Below are 15,744 nucleotides of genomic sequence, written 5' to 3' on the forward strand. Positions count from 1 at the left end.
GAACTCCATTGTTATATCAAAACAGTAGCCTCTGCATCTCGTCTGACGTCGCATTTCCCCCCTCTTTTATGCTATGTCATGAATATTAGCATGCTACATATAAACTGCCAAAGTATCAGAAATAAAACAGATGAACTTGAACGATTTTTATCTTCCCTATGCCTCGATGCTGTTACAGGCTGTGAGACGGTTAGACGAATCAGTACTAATTGAAGACGTCTTCCTTGTGGACTATGTATCATTTCGAAATGACAGGAATGCGCGCGGTGGTGTAGTCTTTTTGCTCGCGAAAGACAATGTCGATTTGCTACTTGACATTAGTGATGCGAATATATATGGCACGTCACTTTGCGGACACGACGAAGTGCGCACTGGAACGCGCGCTCTCTGAGCCTAGATTAGAAAAAGAACACCGTTTTGCCAAGTTTGCTAACTTCGTGGCAATATTGAAATTCCACCCCTTTATGCACAGTAACTGTCCTATCATCAACAATGTGCAGAAAGCCACTTGTTTTAACAAATACTTTGAATTAGTATAGTGTAGACCGCTTATAACGTAAGTCGCCGGAGTCGCGAATATCCGCACTATAACCAAAGCAACAATTTTCAAGGCCCACACATATGCAAAACATGTGCACCAAGCCGCCACGCGTATGCGACAGTTGAGGAATACGGCTATAGAACGTTTGCATTCAATTTACAGTCAAATCTCGTTAATTCGAACCAAATCACGCGGCGGCGCATCCGACTGGCATTGCTCCGGCACTGCCATAGAGTAAAAGCTTAGGAGAGACCCCTCAATGCCGCGCGAACGAAAGAACAACAAAAAAAAAAAAGAAAAAAAAAAAAGAAACGCGGCGGAAATTTCACCCTCTCTCAAATGGCAAGGTCGCCGATTCTGCATTGCACCGGAACATGCGTGTACTTGCCGACAGCTCAGTCACGCTACCGTAGCCGCGCGTAGAAAATGGCAGTGAACCCTTCTTTCTCCTTTATGCTTCCTCTACTTTCTAGTCACGTGTTGACCTTGCACGCTGCGGCTATGGCGCAGAGGGAAGCAGCGGCACTGTCCCAGGCCGGCCAACGAATATGCCCACGCCGGCAAACGCCCGCTTCCTGATAACGGCAGAAAACGAAACTTCGGGGAGCTGGCACCGGGCCGTCTGTAGCGGCTGCGCCTGCACGGTTGGCCGGCCCTCGCTCGCTATGCGCGCCGTGATATTTCACGACTCGGACTCATGATTCGGGTTTCAGCCTCACTGGCTGTTCGTTCGCACCACGTGCCCTTCTCCTCCACTTCGCCTCTCTTTCTTCCTCGAGCACTCCTTGGGGCGCCCATTTGAGGGAGCGTTCGCCGTCTCTGCTGACTTCCGTACTCCTAGGCAGCTGCACTGTAACCGGTATTTCGTTTCCCGCAACTGCACTATAAGCGATATGTGTATACATGGAGTGCTATGGGAAAATTAACGGGAGACTGAAAAGACCGCACTATATCCGGTCCTGCACTATAAGCGGTTACGTTATAAGTGGTCTATACTGTATTTCTTAATTCTGTGGCAACTGATCCACTGAATTATTCAGGTTGCACTTTTCATTCGATGTTCAGAATTACTGTTACCTAGCAATAAAATATACAAATTACTTTAAGAAATAAAAAAACTCTTCTCCCGGGCCTGAGAGTATTTGAAACTACGTTATTCAGATATGACTGCTGTGCAAGTCTTCGTATCTAAGTAATTTACAATAAGTCGCTTGCTGCCCATGAACTCCCTACAGACTGGAAAACTGAATTCCCATTTCATAAGGGGTGGGCATCAGAACACAGTCAGGAACTATAGGCTAATACTTTTAACCAGTACCTCCAGCAAAGTCTTTGAGCATATAACCTACACATGCATACCTAAGCATCTTGAAAGTAATAATTTTTTCGTTAGCTTGAGAGCGGATTCTGTTCGAAACACTTGTGCATAACATAGTTAATACAGTTTCCACACAACATATCCTGTTCATTTGATAACCGCTTAGACACCGACTGCCTTATTTTGGATGTTCAGAAAGCTTTTGATCAAGTGTCTCGTGTCGATTTTTTACAGAATTTATTAAATGCGAAGCATTTCTTGGCCAACATTTGCTACTTTGACAGTATCTATCTATCTATCTATCTAGCCGCCTACGACTTTGTGCTCTCATGGTCGTTTCGTTAACTTGGTATGTACCAAAATTGGCATACTATGATAACAGTATATGCTGAACATAAATGATGTCATAACATGAATGTCATGACATGCGTGTCATGTAGGTCATGAAACAGCCTCCTACATCTTGGTGCTCTCATGGTCGTTTCGTTAACTTAGTAGGTACCAAATTTGACATGACAGGAGTGTATGACTAACATAAGAGATAGGTCATTGTCATGTCATGCATAACATGTAGGTCATGACAATGACCCAGCAAAAAATATTAACTCAAAGGCCACTGAACTGGGTTCGAACATGGGTACTAAGTGAAGGAAACACTAAAGGATTCTGGTCAGTCATGAGCATGACTTGGCAAAAATGACTGACTCAGGGAAAGAAAGATTACAATTCAAAAACCACTGAGATGGGTTCTGACATGGGTACTAAGTGAAGGAAACACTAAAGGATGATTGTAGAAGTCATGGACCATGACTGAGCAAAAATGACAATGACTTAGCGAAAAAGGATTAACACTCAAAAACCACTGAAATGGTTTCGGACGTGGGTACTAAGTGAAGGAAACACTAAAGGATGATGGTAGAAGTAACAGTCATGACTCAGAAAAAATGACAATGACCTAGCAAGAAAAAAATTACCTCAAAAACCACCAAAATGGGTTCGGACATGGAACTAAGTGAAAGAAAAGTCATAGTCACGAGCATGACTATGACTATCACGAGCAAGGTCTCTTAGGTGTATCTAAAGGGACTTCCGAGGACTCATGACATGAATGTCATGGCATGCATGTCATGTAGGTCATGAAAGAACCGCCTACGTCTTGGTGCTCTCATGGTCGTTTCGTTAACTTGGTAGGCTCCTCGCACACTGCTTCGCATAACATTGATTCCCACAAGGCGTGGAATCTGCCGGCTTTTTTTTTTTCGTGGTAAGCACAGCAGCATTCTTTTTTGGCTCCAGAATTATATAGCTAACCAATCTCAAAAGGTAATGATTAATGGTATCCATTCTGACTCCATTTCAATTACTTCTGGCATCCGCGTAAGAATCTCTGCTGGGCCTGCTTTTATTCTTTGTTTATATTGACGCGAAATAAGTTGGCACGTGGTGACACTGGCCCCTTGAGGCGAGAACGACAAAGTTCGTGGTTGCGCGCGCGCTCTCTGAGGTCCAGCCATTATTAAAGGCTGACGTGTTTTTTTTGCCTATCTGTTGCTGGTGAACTATTCCAGCTGTACTAGCTGGGTGACATTTCTGGTGGAAGTGCTGGGTACGGTCGATGTTAAGATCTCCGGAGCGTACCCCAGACCTAAGCCCCGCGAGTAGTTCGGACGAGCTTACCCCTGTGCACGTACGTACCAGCCGACGTCTCCAGGGACTCCAGCCACAGCACGGTCTGCTACCCGAACGAAGTAGAATGACGAACCAAACACCTCCTGCCGCTACTGCAGCATCGCACGTGGTCGTCAATCAGATCCGGACGCCGAATCATTTCCACGGGAGTGCTTCAGAGGACGCCGACGACTGGCTTGACCGTTTTGACCGGGTCGCCAACGTCAATGACTGGACCCACGAGCGTAAGCTTCGCTAAGTCTACTTCGCTCTTGAAGATTCTGCTAAAATATGGTTTGAGAACCACGAGGCGACACTGACGTCATGGGAAGAATTTCGTCGGCAGTTCCTCAATGCCTTCGCCAGGGCGGACAGGAAGGAGAGGGCGGAGTTAGCAATGGAGTCGAGAATTCAAGGCCCGAATGAGTGAGTGACGGCGTACGTAGAAGAAATGAATCGGCTCTTCAGACGTGCGGACCTCTCTATGACTGAAGCAAAGAAGGTGCGCCACCTAATGCGTGGCGTCAAAGAGGAAATCTTTGCTGGCCTCATTCGAAATCCGCCGACGACAGTGGCAGAGTTCCACGACGAGGCCACCACCATGGAAAAGGCCCTTCAACAGCGGGCCAAGCAATACAACCGCGACGCCGTGATTTCAAGGGAACTCTCTGCCGTTACCCTCGGCAACGACGTCGGCGCCTTGCGAGAACTCATCAGGGCTGTCATCAAGGAGGAACTGCAGAAGATGCAGACGACCGCTGCCTCTGTGGGACAATTTTCCATTGCGGAAATGGTGCGCGCCGAGGTCCGACAGGCCGTCCATGTTCCTGAACAGTACGAGGCACCACAGCAGAGACCGCGTCCCGAAATGAGTTACGCAGAAACAGTACGCCGTCCACCACCCTCAAGCGCGTATAGCATGGTACACCCCGCTCAGCAATTGGACGTTAGCTTCAGGCCTCGCAGCACACCGCACATCGCTGAAGCAAGAACTAGGAAGAGCGACGTCTGGCGCACCGCAGACTACAAGCCCCTTTGTTACCATTGTGGCGAAGCCGGGCACATCTACAGAATGTGTCCTTATCGTCATGTGGGGCTCAGAGGATTCGCCCCAAATGCACCTCGTCCACGACCTGGTGAGCGGCCGCTGGAAATAGAGAGTTTCGTCGCGAATCGTCGCAATGGTGATCAACCATGGCACGAGCCCCGTTCGTCGTCTCCTGCTCGTTACAGGTCACCATCACCAAGCCAAGCCTTCTCTCGCGGCACTCTCAGACGCCGCTCGCCAAGCCCGGTGGGCTCGGGAAAACTGAGTTCAGCGACCTCCGGAGGTGAGGCCGCTGACGTCGACTGTGCGCAAGATTCTCCACTACGACGACAACGACGAAAACAGAACGACACAGACGTACAGACCCAGTCAAACACCGTACGAGAGGTAATAACGTTGGACATTCCCATCACTGTAGACGACGAAGACAGCATTAATCGACACTGGAGCGAACACCTCAGTTATGAGCATGGACCTTGCCTGCAAGCTGAAGAAAGTTTCTACCGAGTGGACTGGGTCGCAGATTCGCACTGCAGGAGGCCATCTGCTAACCCCGGTAGGAAGATGCACAGCGCGAGTGAACATTCGTGGATTTACGTACCTCGGAGATTTCGGTATCCTCCCAAGCTGTTCGAGGGACCTAATTCTGGGAATGGACTTTCTGCAGGCTAATGGAGCCGTGATAAACTTACAAAAGTCGCTGGTAACGTTTTCAACGGCGCAGGCCTTAGCAGGGAGCAGCACTGACGACACGTATGTCAACGCCTTGAGGATTGTCGACGAGAACATCACGGTGCCGCCAAGGAGCAGCGTATTGACCCTCGTAACCTGCAACGCATTCGACGACTATGAGGGTATTGCCGAGGCAAATATCCCGCTGTTGCTCGAAAGACACATATGCATCGCCCGGGGCCTTGTTCGAATACAGAATAAGTGCTCGCAAGTTTTGCTGACAAACTTCAGCCATGAGTATCAGCACGTCGCTCAAGGTACAGCTGTGGCCTTTCTGAATGGCATTGCTGACTTCTCCGACGTCGGCACGTTAGAGGTGACTTCACCGGATGCAACAACTCACGCCAGCCTGAGTACCCGCGTCCACATTAATGCTGACTTAGCAGATGTACAGAAGGATCAGCTACTGGGCCTAGTGACAGAATTCTCTGGCTGTTTTTCCACAGAATCTAGAGTCCAGCACACCTCCATTACGCAACACCGGATAGTTACAGAGGAGTCGGCGTGGCCTTTTCGTCAGCACCCGTACCGCGTGTCACCTATGGAGCGGGAGGCGATTAAGCGTCAAGTTGAAGAAATGCTCAATGATGACGTCATCTGGGCGTCGCCTGTCGTACTAGTAAAAAAGAAAGACAACACGCTCCGCTTCTGCGTTGACTACAGACGGCTTAACCGAGTCACCAAACGCGACGTTTACCCCCTGCCACGGATCGATGACGCTTTGGACCGTCTGCGTCATGCTGAGTTCTTTACTTCGTTAGACCTAAAGTCAGGGTACTGGCAAATCGAAGTGGACGAGCGTGGCCGTGAAAAAACCGCCTTCGTGACTCCCGACGGGCTATACGAATTTAAAGTCCTGCCTTTCGGTCTCTGTTCCGCTCCTGCTACATTTCAACGAATGATGGACACTGTACTCGTCGGACTAAAGTGGCAGACGTGTCTAGTGTACTTTGACGACATTGTTGTGTTTTCCAGCAAGTTCGATGAACATCTCACCCGACTACGAAGTGTCCTTACCGCAATACGCAAGGCAAACCTCACTATCAAGCCTGAAAAATGTTACTTTGGCTTCCGGGAACTCAAGTTTTTAGGCCACGTGGTCAGCTCCCAAGGAGTACGACCAGACCCAGAAAAGCTCGCTGCCGTTACCGAGTTTCCTCACCCTAAAGACAAGAAGGCTGTTCAGCGGTTCCTGGGCCTCTGCGCTTACTACCGCCGTTTCGTTGAAGGCTTCTCGAGGATTGCTGAACCTCTCACGAGACTGACGCGACAAGATGTGCCCTTTGCGTGGACGGCAGACCAGGAGCAGGCCTTCACTGAATTGCGCAAACGCCTTCAATCCGCTCCAGTGCTGGCGCATTTTGATGACACCGCGGCAACTGAAATTCACACAGACGCAAGCAACGTAGGACTCGGGGCTATTCTGGTTCAATGGCAAGACGGCGCAGAACGTGTAATTGCGTACGCGAGCCGTAGTCTCACAAAAGCAGAAGCTAATTATTCAACCACCGAAAAAGAATGTTTAGCAGTCGTGTGGGCCATCAGCAAGTTCCGACGTTACTTATACGGCCGGCCATTTCGAGCGATCAGTGACCACCATTCGCTCTGCTGGCTTGCCAATCTACGAGACCCGTCAGGTCGCCTCGCTCGTTGGAGCCTCCGCCTCCAGGAATACGACATGACTTGTCTACAGATCGGGCCGTAAGCATAGCGACGCTGACTGCTTGTCACGTTCTCCTATTCCCTTGACATCCTCCGACTTGAAGCTCGATTTGCCATTTCTTGGTGTCATCGACGTGGTGCGCATGGCTGACTACCAACGTGCAGACTCTGAACTGCTTCCAGTCATCCGATATCTCGAGGGAGCTGACGTTGTTGTCCCACGCCCACTTTCACGAGGATTGACATCGTACTGCCTGCGGAACGATGTCGTGTACAAGAAAAATTTCGAGAACAGCCAAGAAACGTTCCTTCCCGTCGTTCCGACGGCGCTGCGCGAGGAAGTTTTACAGGCGTGTCACGACGATCCCTGTGCCGGCCACTTAGGCTTCGCGAGGACATTAGTGCGCATACGGCAGAAATACTATTGGCCACACCTATTTTCGTCGGTTCAGCACTATGTGCGAACGTGCCGTGACTGTCAGAGGCGTAAAGTCCCACCCGTCAAGCCTGCCGGCCTCCTTCAGCCTTTGGATCCGCCTCCGGCGCCGTTCCAGCAAGTGGGAATGAACCTTAGTGGTCAGTTCCCCACGTTTTCCTTGCAAAACAAGTGGATAATCGTGGCAACCGATTATTTAACTCGCTATGCGGAGACAAAAGCTGTGCCGCGGGGAACTGCTGCTGAAGTCGCCAGCTTCTTCGTCCACAACATTGTGCTTCGTCACGGTGCACCCGCTGTGCTCATTACTGATCGCGGTGCAGCGTTTAACAAGTCGTCACGCTGACGCATACTGACCACCGAAGGACCACAGCCTATCATCCCCAGACTAACGGCTAAAGGTCCAGCCATTATTAAAGGCTGACATGTTTTTTTTGCCTATCTGTTGCTGGTGAACTATTCTAGCTGTACTAGCTGGGTGACAATATTAATGATACTGGCAATAACGTTACCTCAGATTAGGCTATGTGCAGATGACTGCATTGTATACAGGAAGATTAAGGAATACTCGGATGTCAGTAGCGCACCCAGGACCTCTGCCAGGTGAGGGGGGGGAGCAAGCACTTTGCATAATATGCAATTTCCTTGCTTTAGCCAGAGGAATCCAACAGCAAATAAAATGCCTAATAATTATAATAATAATGACACCAAGGATGATTACGACGTATATTTCTTCAGTGTTTTACTCAAACTCTTGAAAGAGGTTGATAGGACCAAGAAGCCGGTCTGCAGAGCAGTGCACGTGGTCATCCGTTGAGGCTCTTACCTAAGCGGTCGTGGCAGCAGTGAGAGGTGGAAGTGTTTGAGGAGGCCACTTATGACTGATGGAGTGGAAGAACTTAGGAATGTCAGTAATAGCATGGATAGAGCATCAAAATAATGCGTGGGGGGGGGGGGGGGTTAACTCAGGGGGGGAGGCTGCAACTCCCCCACCCCCGTCGGTGCACTACTGTCCGATGTAACTACTTTACAGTCCGATTTAAACCAAATCTGTTCATGGTCCGACAAATGGCGCATGACGTTAAATAATTCAAAGTGAAAATACATACGCTCCACTTGCAAACGAAACGCTACAACCTCGGGGTATTGCTTACGTAACGGAAGAATTCCCGAACTTCACTGTACAACTTATTTAAGTGTAATGTTTTCATCGGACCTTACATGGCATAAACACATGGACAATATAACCAGCTAAAGCTGGTAAAGTCTTGAATATTATTAGAGACTTCAAACACTCTCCTCAGGCCGTTAACACTCTCCTCGGCCCATTTTTGAATATGTCTGCATAGTTTGGGACTTAGTTGGCCGGACTTTTTCAACACAACGTGCCTTCCTTTGTGTAGCTTGCTTACAGGATATACTGCTAGTTCCCAGCACAATTTTTTGCTTTTCCTTGTATTGTTTCTGTTGCTGATTGATCATTTTGCTGTTACATGATACTTGTTGAATGTAACACAACATAGCCCGTCTGTGAAGTTTGTTGGCATCACCGAAATCGTGGCATGGCGATATGCCTATGATTATACACTCTCTGCTGGGTGCAGGTATCTCAAACGAACATTCGGGCGACGTCTCCTCCGTCCCTGCTGCCCTCGCTGCATTGAAAAGAAAGACTGAAGGAAAAAAAAAAACATTGTGCAAGACCAGATTTTAAGACTTATGCTGTTCGGTCGTCGGAGATCTGACAACCGAACACCATAGGTCGTATAACTGTATCTTGCACTGTGTCTTTTTTATACTTTCTTTTGTTGAACAGCTTGGCTAAAGTTAGCTGGGACACTCTATACATTAGATCCTGCTATATATTAGAACACATTTTCCTAGACACAGAAAATATACCCCCGTTTTACCCACAAGCTCTAATACCTTGCAATCAAAAGGCTTCAAAGGAAGCTCTTATTTCTTATGCTAATGATGAAAATGTACGCAAGAGTGCCTATGTCGACTGGTCAGAACAAAGGTTGTTTTACAAGTCACATTTCTTTTTATGAATTCTATTCTGCAACATTAGTTTTTCAGTCTTCATTTGACAGTTACATTTTCCCAAATTCCATTTTTCGTTTACTTCTTTAAAAAACGAGTTTATGACACAGCTTATGTGCTGTTTATACATCCTCTTCCTGGTCTTCCTTGCTTCAGAGGAGTGAAAAATTCAAGAGCCACTAAACCAAGCATATCTGCCTCTTCGACAACTAGCCCCCTTTTCCAGCAACAAGCTTTTCACAGAGCTGTTCGATCACACCAGCTTCCTAGTTCCCATACTTCAAAACCTGGACACAGTGCTTGGCAAACAGCGTGGGGGTCAGCTGACTGTTGCGTAATACAGAAAGCAAGCTAAATAATTCTACAACACTACTAATTATTGTCTCCTTGCTTATGGATTTTCGTCATAAAGGCCAGGTTTAGTGCAAAATCCTTATTCTGACATTCATTTGTACCATGCAGAGGTCCATGTAGAAGTGTGTTCTGAAGAGAGTATTGCTCCTGCGTCAACTTACCTTGTTTGCAAACAGTGTCATCACAAATTTGCCTGGAAGAAACATCTTCAGCAGAGTAGTAACCAAGTCATGGTAGTTGTCCTAAAAGAAATAGCAATGCTTTATCAGACCCATTGTATAACACGAAGTAGCGATGACTTGCACACAATAGATTTTCTGCAAGATGTGAGAACATTGCTGATCGTTCCCACTGATTGACAACCTGGCTGTGACTGTTCCCTCGCTGTAGCTGACGACCATTTACAGTCAGGGTTAACATGCAAACAGAATTTCACTGGTACACTTGGCTGAGCAAGTCAAGCATTGCAAACAATGCAAGCAATGCACGTGCAACAGTGTTGAATTTAACTTAAAGTGGAATTGTAGTCGGAACTCGTGAGCAAGTTGCCTCCTCATGCCTCATCCTGCAGCTCGTGCGTGGGGCAGCCATTTTCCAAGCTCAATCTCCAGGAATGGCAAAATAGAGGCCGTAGGTTAGCAGCGCGACGATCTACAGGAAAGAGCGCCGACTTACAACAACCAGTCAGCGCTCTTTCCTATCCCTTCTCTCTCGTTTCCATGTAGATCGTCACGCTGCTAACCAAAAGTGCAACTTTACCAACACCCTTGAGAGGCCGGAGCTATGTTCCTGCACAAAAATTTCCTCCTGGCTGAGTGCTTCCTCATCACAGCTGATGCTCACATGGGACTCGCATGACTTCTCGTGCTTGGCTGCGCAGCGGGTGCACAACTGTCGTAGGGTGGCGTTTCTTGGGTTTGTAAGGGTCGCCGTGGAGCGCCCGATCAAGAGGACCAGCGCTTCTACAACGACATTGCACGTGCCGTGCTTGGGCCTCGAGCACGCACCGCCCATCTTAATTTCTTTCTTCTTTCGCAGCCGGCTCCAAGGCACCGACCGAGAGCGCCGACCATAGCGTTGCGGCATTGGTGGACGCAAAGTCTGTTTGTTGTCAATCTGACACTTCTCTGCACCCTTTCGGAGAGCTGACGAACCCTGCCATTGTGCACTGAAGAGTGGAGGAGTGTCTTTCCCGACTGTCACACAAACCCACAAATGGAGCTTGAGTTCGAATGTGCTCGTACCCAAACCAAAACTTGATTGAAATAAAATGGAGTTAGGACTGAAAGGTTCTGCACAACAACTCGGTCATGGCACATTTAAAGCACAGCACACATAATTTGACTGCAGGAGCTTGGTTATAGTGCAACAATTGTGCAAACTATGCCGCTGCTAAGGATCTGACCTAGGAAGTGCTGCTGTCAGTCACTTCACACTAACAGTGAATGGCATGCATGCAGAAGAGTAGCAGGGGAACAAGTCTTTGTGTTGCAGCTGTAAATGTTGCACTGTGCCACTCTTGGAGGCTGAGGACGAAGTGCACTGTACTGAACTGGTTCACAAACATTTCCCATTTCTCCAAAGCACAGTGGAGTGAAACTGTCCCCTCAGTTTGACATCCTGACTGCGTTGACAATACAGGGATTCAGATTACATACAATGTCCGTGCAGAGTGGCTTTAGTGACCAATATGCAACATTCTAAGAAGCTGGCCCGCTGACAAGTTTTTGCCCTATTCAGTCCAGTGAACGTATTGCGTCAGTAGTTGACTGAACGGATCAACAGTGAAAGTATATTGTTACGTGTGGAAAGACACACACGAAAGAGGCTATTTACAATATATTTACCCTGGAACCAAACTGCCAGGCTAACACCTTGCTCACACCACAAGCCCAGACACACTTCGTCTTTCTTGCGGCGGCTCGTCTCTTGAGCATCTCTAGATGATATCGTAATACTACCCCCCCCACCGGCGGCAAAAGCACCGTCACGGTGCTGTTAAATATCCAAGGCGCTTGGAGAGGTGTAGGGTTTGAGTCGGGCGACATGGACAATATCACTAGTTGTCACAGCGGAGGACATAGTGGGCGTGGCTAGAACGATTTCATAGGTGACATCGGTCACTTGGCGGAGCACGCGATATGGGCCTGTGTAACAGGAGAGCAGTTTTTCACAAAGGCCAACTTTACGCGATGGTGACCAAAGCAACACGAGGGTGCCGGGCGCAAAATGCACATCACGGTGACGGAGGTCGTAGCGTTGCTTCTGTTTGTCTTGAGACACTTGCAGACGAGCATGGTCAGCACGGGCGATTGCATCACGGGCATAATCGCTAGTTGAAGCTGTGGTGGACGGACGCACAGTGTCTAGTGGTAGAGTCAGTTCTCGGCCATACAAGAGGTAAAATGGGAAAAAGTCAGCAGTTTGAAGACGGGAAGAGTTGTATGCGAAGGTAATCTAAGGTAGAGCCAGGTCCCAGTCACGGTGGTCGGCTGAAACGTATTTCGATAGCATGTCTGTAAGGGTGCGGTTCAAACGTTCAGTGAGGCCGTTCGTTTGTGGGTGGTAGGAGGTGGTAATTTTATGCTCTATTGAGCATGCACGCATTATGTCGTCAATGACTTTGGACAAAAACGTACGGCCACGGTCGGTGGCCGTATTTTTTTGTCCAAAGCATCAAAATGATATCGTGTAGGAGGAAGTCCGCGGCATCAGTAGCGCAACTGGTCGGAAGAGTGCGTGTTATGGCGTAGCGGGTCGCGTGGTCTGCAGCGACGGCAACCCACTTGTTTCTTGATGTAGATTCCGGAAATGGACCGAGAAGGTCTAAGCCGACACGGTGGCAGGGATGTCGAGCGGTTGCAGGTAATCAGCGGGGAACTGGGAAGGCTTCTTGCGTCGTTGGCAAAGCTCACAAGCGGCGACGTAACGCCGTACGGAGCGTGCAAGGCCCGGGCAGAAAAAACGGCGACGTACTCGGTCATAGGTTCGAGATATGCCAAGGTGTCCTGCCATTGGAGCATCGTGAAGCTCTTCTAGAACGGTTGAGCGGAGGTGTTTAGGTACTACAAGTAGCAACTCGGAGCCTTCCGGATGAAGGTTACGACAGTATAGAGTAACGTCGCAGAGGACGAAGAGGCGTAGAGTAGCACGGCCGGAGGGTGTTCAAAACGGTTGACGAGCGCTCTGATGTAGGCATCACGACGTTGCTCATCGGCGAAATTAAGGAGCTTGGATACTGGGAAAATGCAAGCACTGTCAATATTGGAGGAGTCAGAGTCGTCAACAGGGTAACAAGACGCAACAAGCTGTCAGCGTCTTGGTGCAGGCAGCCAGACTTGTAGACCACAGAATATGAAAACTCTTGTAGCCTCAAAACCCATTGACTAAACCGGCCTGTAGGATCTATTATCGATGACAGCCAGCAGAGGGCATGATGGTCAGTGACAACGGAGAAAGGACGACCGTAAAGGTAAGGCCGGAACTTCACAACTGCCCAGACTACAGGAAGGCATTCCCTTTCCGTAATGGAATACAGTCTAGACCGCTTATAACGTAAGTCGTGCGAGTTGTAAAAATCCACACTATAAGCGGTACCGCGTTATAAATAAAGCATGTGTGATGAAGAAGACGTGCAATATGTTCTGCAGATGATGCACACCACCAGCAGTAGCAGCATCGTGATCGCTCCGCAAAAGACGACGCTGAAGTTACTGCTAAAAGCGCTGCCCGACGTAACTGTTTAGCCGCCCGTTCTGTGCCAGTCTACCCGAAGGACCTACATCTACGCCTGCATCAATAAACCTCATTTCAATTGGTGGAAGGTGCTGGGTACGACCTGCCAAGCTTCCATCCTGGAACTCTGCACCCGTACGCTTCGTCCCGCTATGCCCGAAGACGCAACCACGCCCCCACCGTCCACGGCCCCGCCGTCCACGGCCCCGCCGTCCACGGCCCCGCCGTCCACGGCCCCGCCGTCCACGGCCCCGCCGTCCACGGCCCCGCCATCCACGGCCCCGCCGTCCACGGCCCCGCCGTCCACGGCCCCGCCGTCCACGGCCCCGCCGTCCACGGCCCCGCCGTTCACGGCCCCTCCGCCCGTCATCTGCTCCGGGGTGCCTTACCTGAGGGATCCGGTGGTCTTCAGCGGCACCGACGACAGTGATGTGGAGGACTGGCTATCGACTTATGATAGGGTAAGCGTCCCCAACCGATGGGATGACACCGCTAAACTGAACAATGTCATCTTCTATCTTTCAAATGTGGCTCATCTGTGGTTTAAAAACCACGAGAAAGATTTTACCACCTGGTCTGCATTCAAGGCCGCCCTCATAGATGTGTTCGGACGCCCCGCCGTGCGCCAGTTACGCGCTGAACAGCGTTTGCGCCAGCGCGCCCAGCAGCCGGGCGAGTCGTTCACAAGCTACATTGAGGACGTTCTTGACCTCTCGAAGCGCGTCAATGCCTCGATGCCCGAGTCTGACAGAATCAAGCACATCTTGAAAGGCATTGATGATGACGTCTTTCAGATGCTTCTTGCAAAAAACCCGACCAGCGTAGCGGAACTCATCAAACTGTGTCAGAGCTACGATGAACTCCGGAAACAGCGGGCCTTGACTCGTCGCCTGGTTACTAACGACGACAGCCTCGCAGGCCTGGCCGTCCACTCGGACCAGTCAACACTGCTGCCACAGCTCCAGGCGTTCATACGCGAGGAAGTTGCTCGGCAGCTCTCACTGGTGCAGTTTGCTCAGCAACAGCCCCAGCCCCGTCCTGCTCCTTACCTGTCACCCGCTATTCGGCAGGCGATCGAAGCAGAAATTGCCGACGCTGTGCCAGTGTCCCCTCAGTCACATCCGGTAGCTGCTCCTCTCACGTACGCCGACGTCGTCGCACGGCCTCGAACGCACCCTGCTTTCACACCGCGTCAACCACTGCACGCGCCGACCCCACCCCGCGCCCCTGGCGCTGGCCCCATGGCCACAAACCCTTGGCGTACTCCTGACGACAAACCAATTTGCTTTGCCTGTGGCCGCCCCGGACATATCGCTCGCTACTGTCGCCGCCGCATGCCGTTGGCCGTCTCATATGGCTATGAACCAACGACTCGCTATGCCGACCAGCCACCGCTCCGCTACACTCCAGGATCACCTCCAAGAGCTCCTGATCGTCAAGCGTCCTTCGACCGACGATCTCCATCACCACGTCGGCGCTCTCTCTCCCCAATGCGTCATCGTCCCATGCCTTCAGAAGAGGAAAACTAAACGCCGCAGTTCCTGAGGCAAGAACTGCGTCGCCGTCACAACGTCCAAGTCCTCACAATTCTCCGTCGAATGTACTTGCTGTTTCTGTTGAGGGAGTGTCAACTCTTGCCCTTGTGGACACTGGTGCCGCCGTTTCTGTAATAAATGAAAGACTCTGTCGCTCCATCCGGAAAGTTACGACGCCAGTTGCGGGTGTAGCCCTCCGTACCGCAACAGCGCAGCATGTTCAGCCGTTAGCAGCTTGTACGGCCCGAGTTGTAATTGAGGACATGATGTACATTATTGAGTTCATTGTGCTGCCATCCTGCTCTCATGACGTCATTCTTGGATGGGATTTTCTCTCGCGACACAAAGCCATCATCGACTGCGAGCGGGCTGAAGTCGAACTTTCTCCTTTGTGCGACCTCCATTCCGACGATTCTCCCGAACATCCCCCTAAATTAGTCGTCGCTGAGGAGACACATTCCTCCGCACGCCGCTGTTGTGTTACCTGTGTCTTGTGGAAGCATCTCTGACGCCACTGTCTTGTTCGCCCCTTCTGAGACCTTCATCGCAAAAAATACTGTACTGCTTCCCTTCGCGACCCTCCATTTTTCGGCTGGTTTCAGCCATATTTTCGTATGCAACCTTTTGTCCGCTCCGCTCACATTGCTCCGTGGCCAGTGTCTCGGCCATGTC

At 50.0% G+C, this 15,744-nt stretch overlaps 1 protein-coding gene and 1 long non-coding RNA gene across 2 annotated transcripts in view; both read right to left on the reverse strand.

The window, feature by feature from the left end:
• LOC125947643 (uncharacterized) overlaps positions 1–15,744 on the reverse strand; it is a 221,550-nt gene that overhangs the window by 12,495 nt on the left and 193,311 nt on the right. The window lies entirely within an intron of this gene.
• Positions 1–15,744, reverse strand: part of LOC119461878 (S-adenosylmethionine decarboxylase proenzyme-like) — a 110,229-nt gene that overhangs the window by 2,425 nt on the left and 92,060 nt on the right. The window contains exon 9 of the mRNA XM_037723248.2: positions 9,964–10,044. Within this exon, the coding sequence (XP_037579176.1) occupies positions 9,964–10,044 (81 nt within the window). The remainder of the gene's footprint in view (positions 1–9,963; positions 10,045–15,744) is intronic.

This window comes from Dermacentor silvarum, chromosome 8, assembly GCF_013339745.2.
Source record: "Dermacentor silvarum isolate Dsil-2018 chromosome 8, BIME_Dsil_1.4, whole genome shotgun sequence".
In the NCBI taxonomy this organism is placed as follows: Eukaryota; Metazoa; Arthropoda; class Arachnida; order Ixodida; family Ixodidae; genus Dermacentor; species Dermacentor silvarum.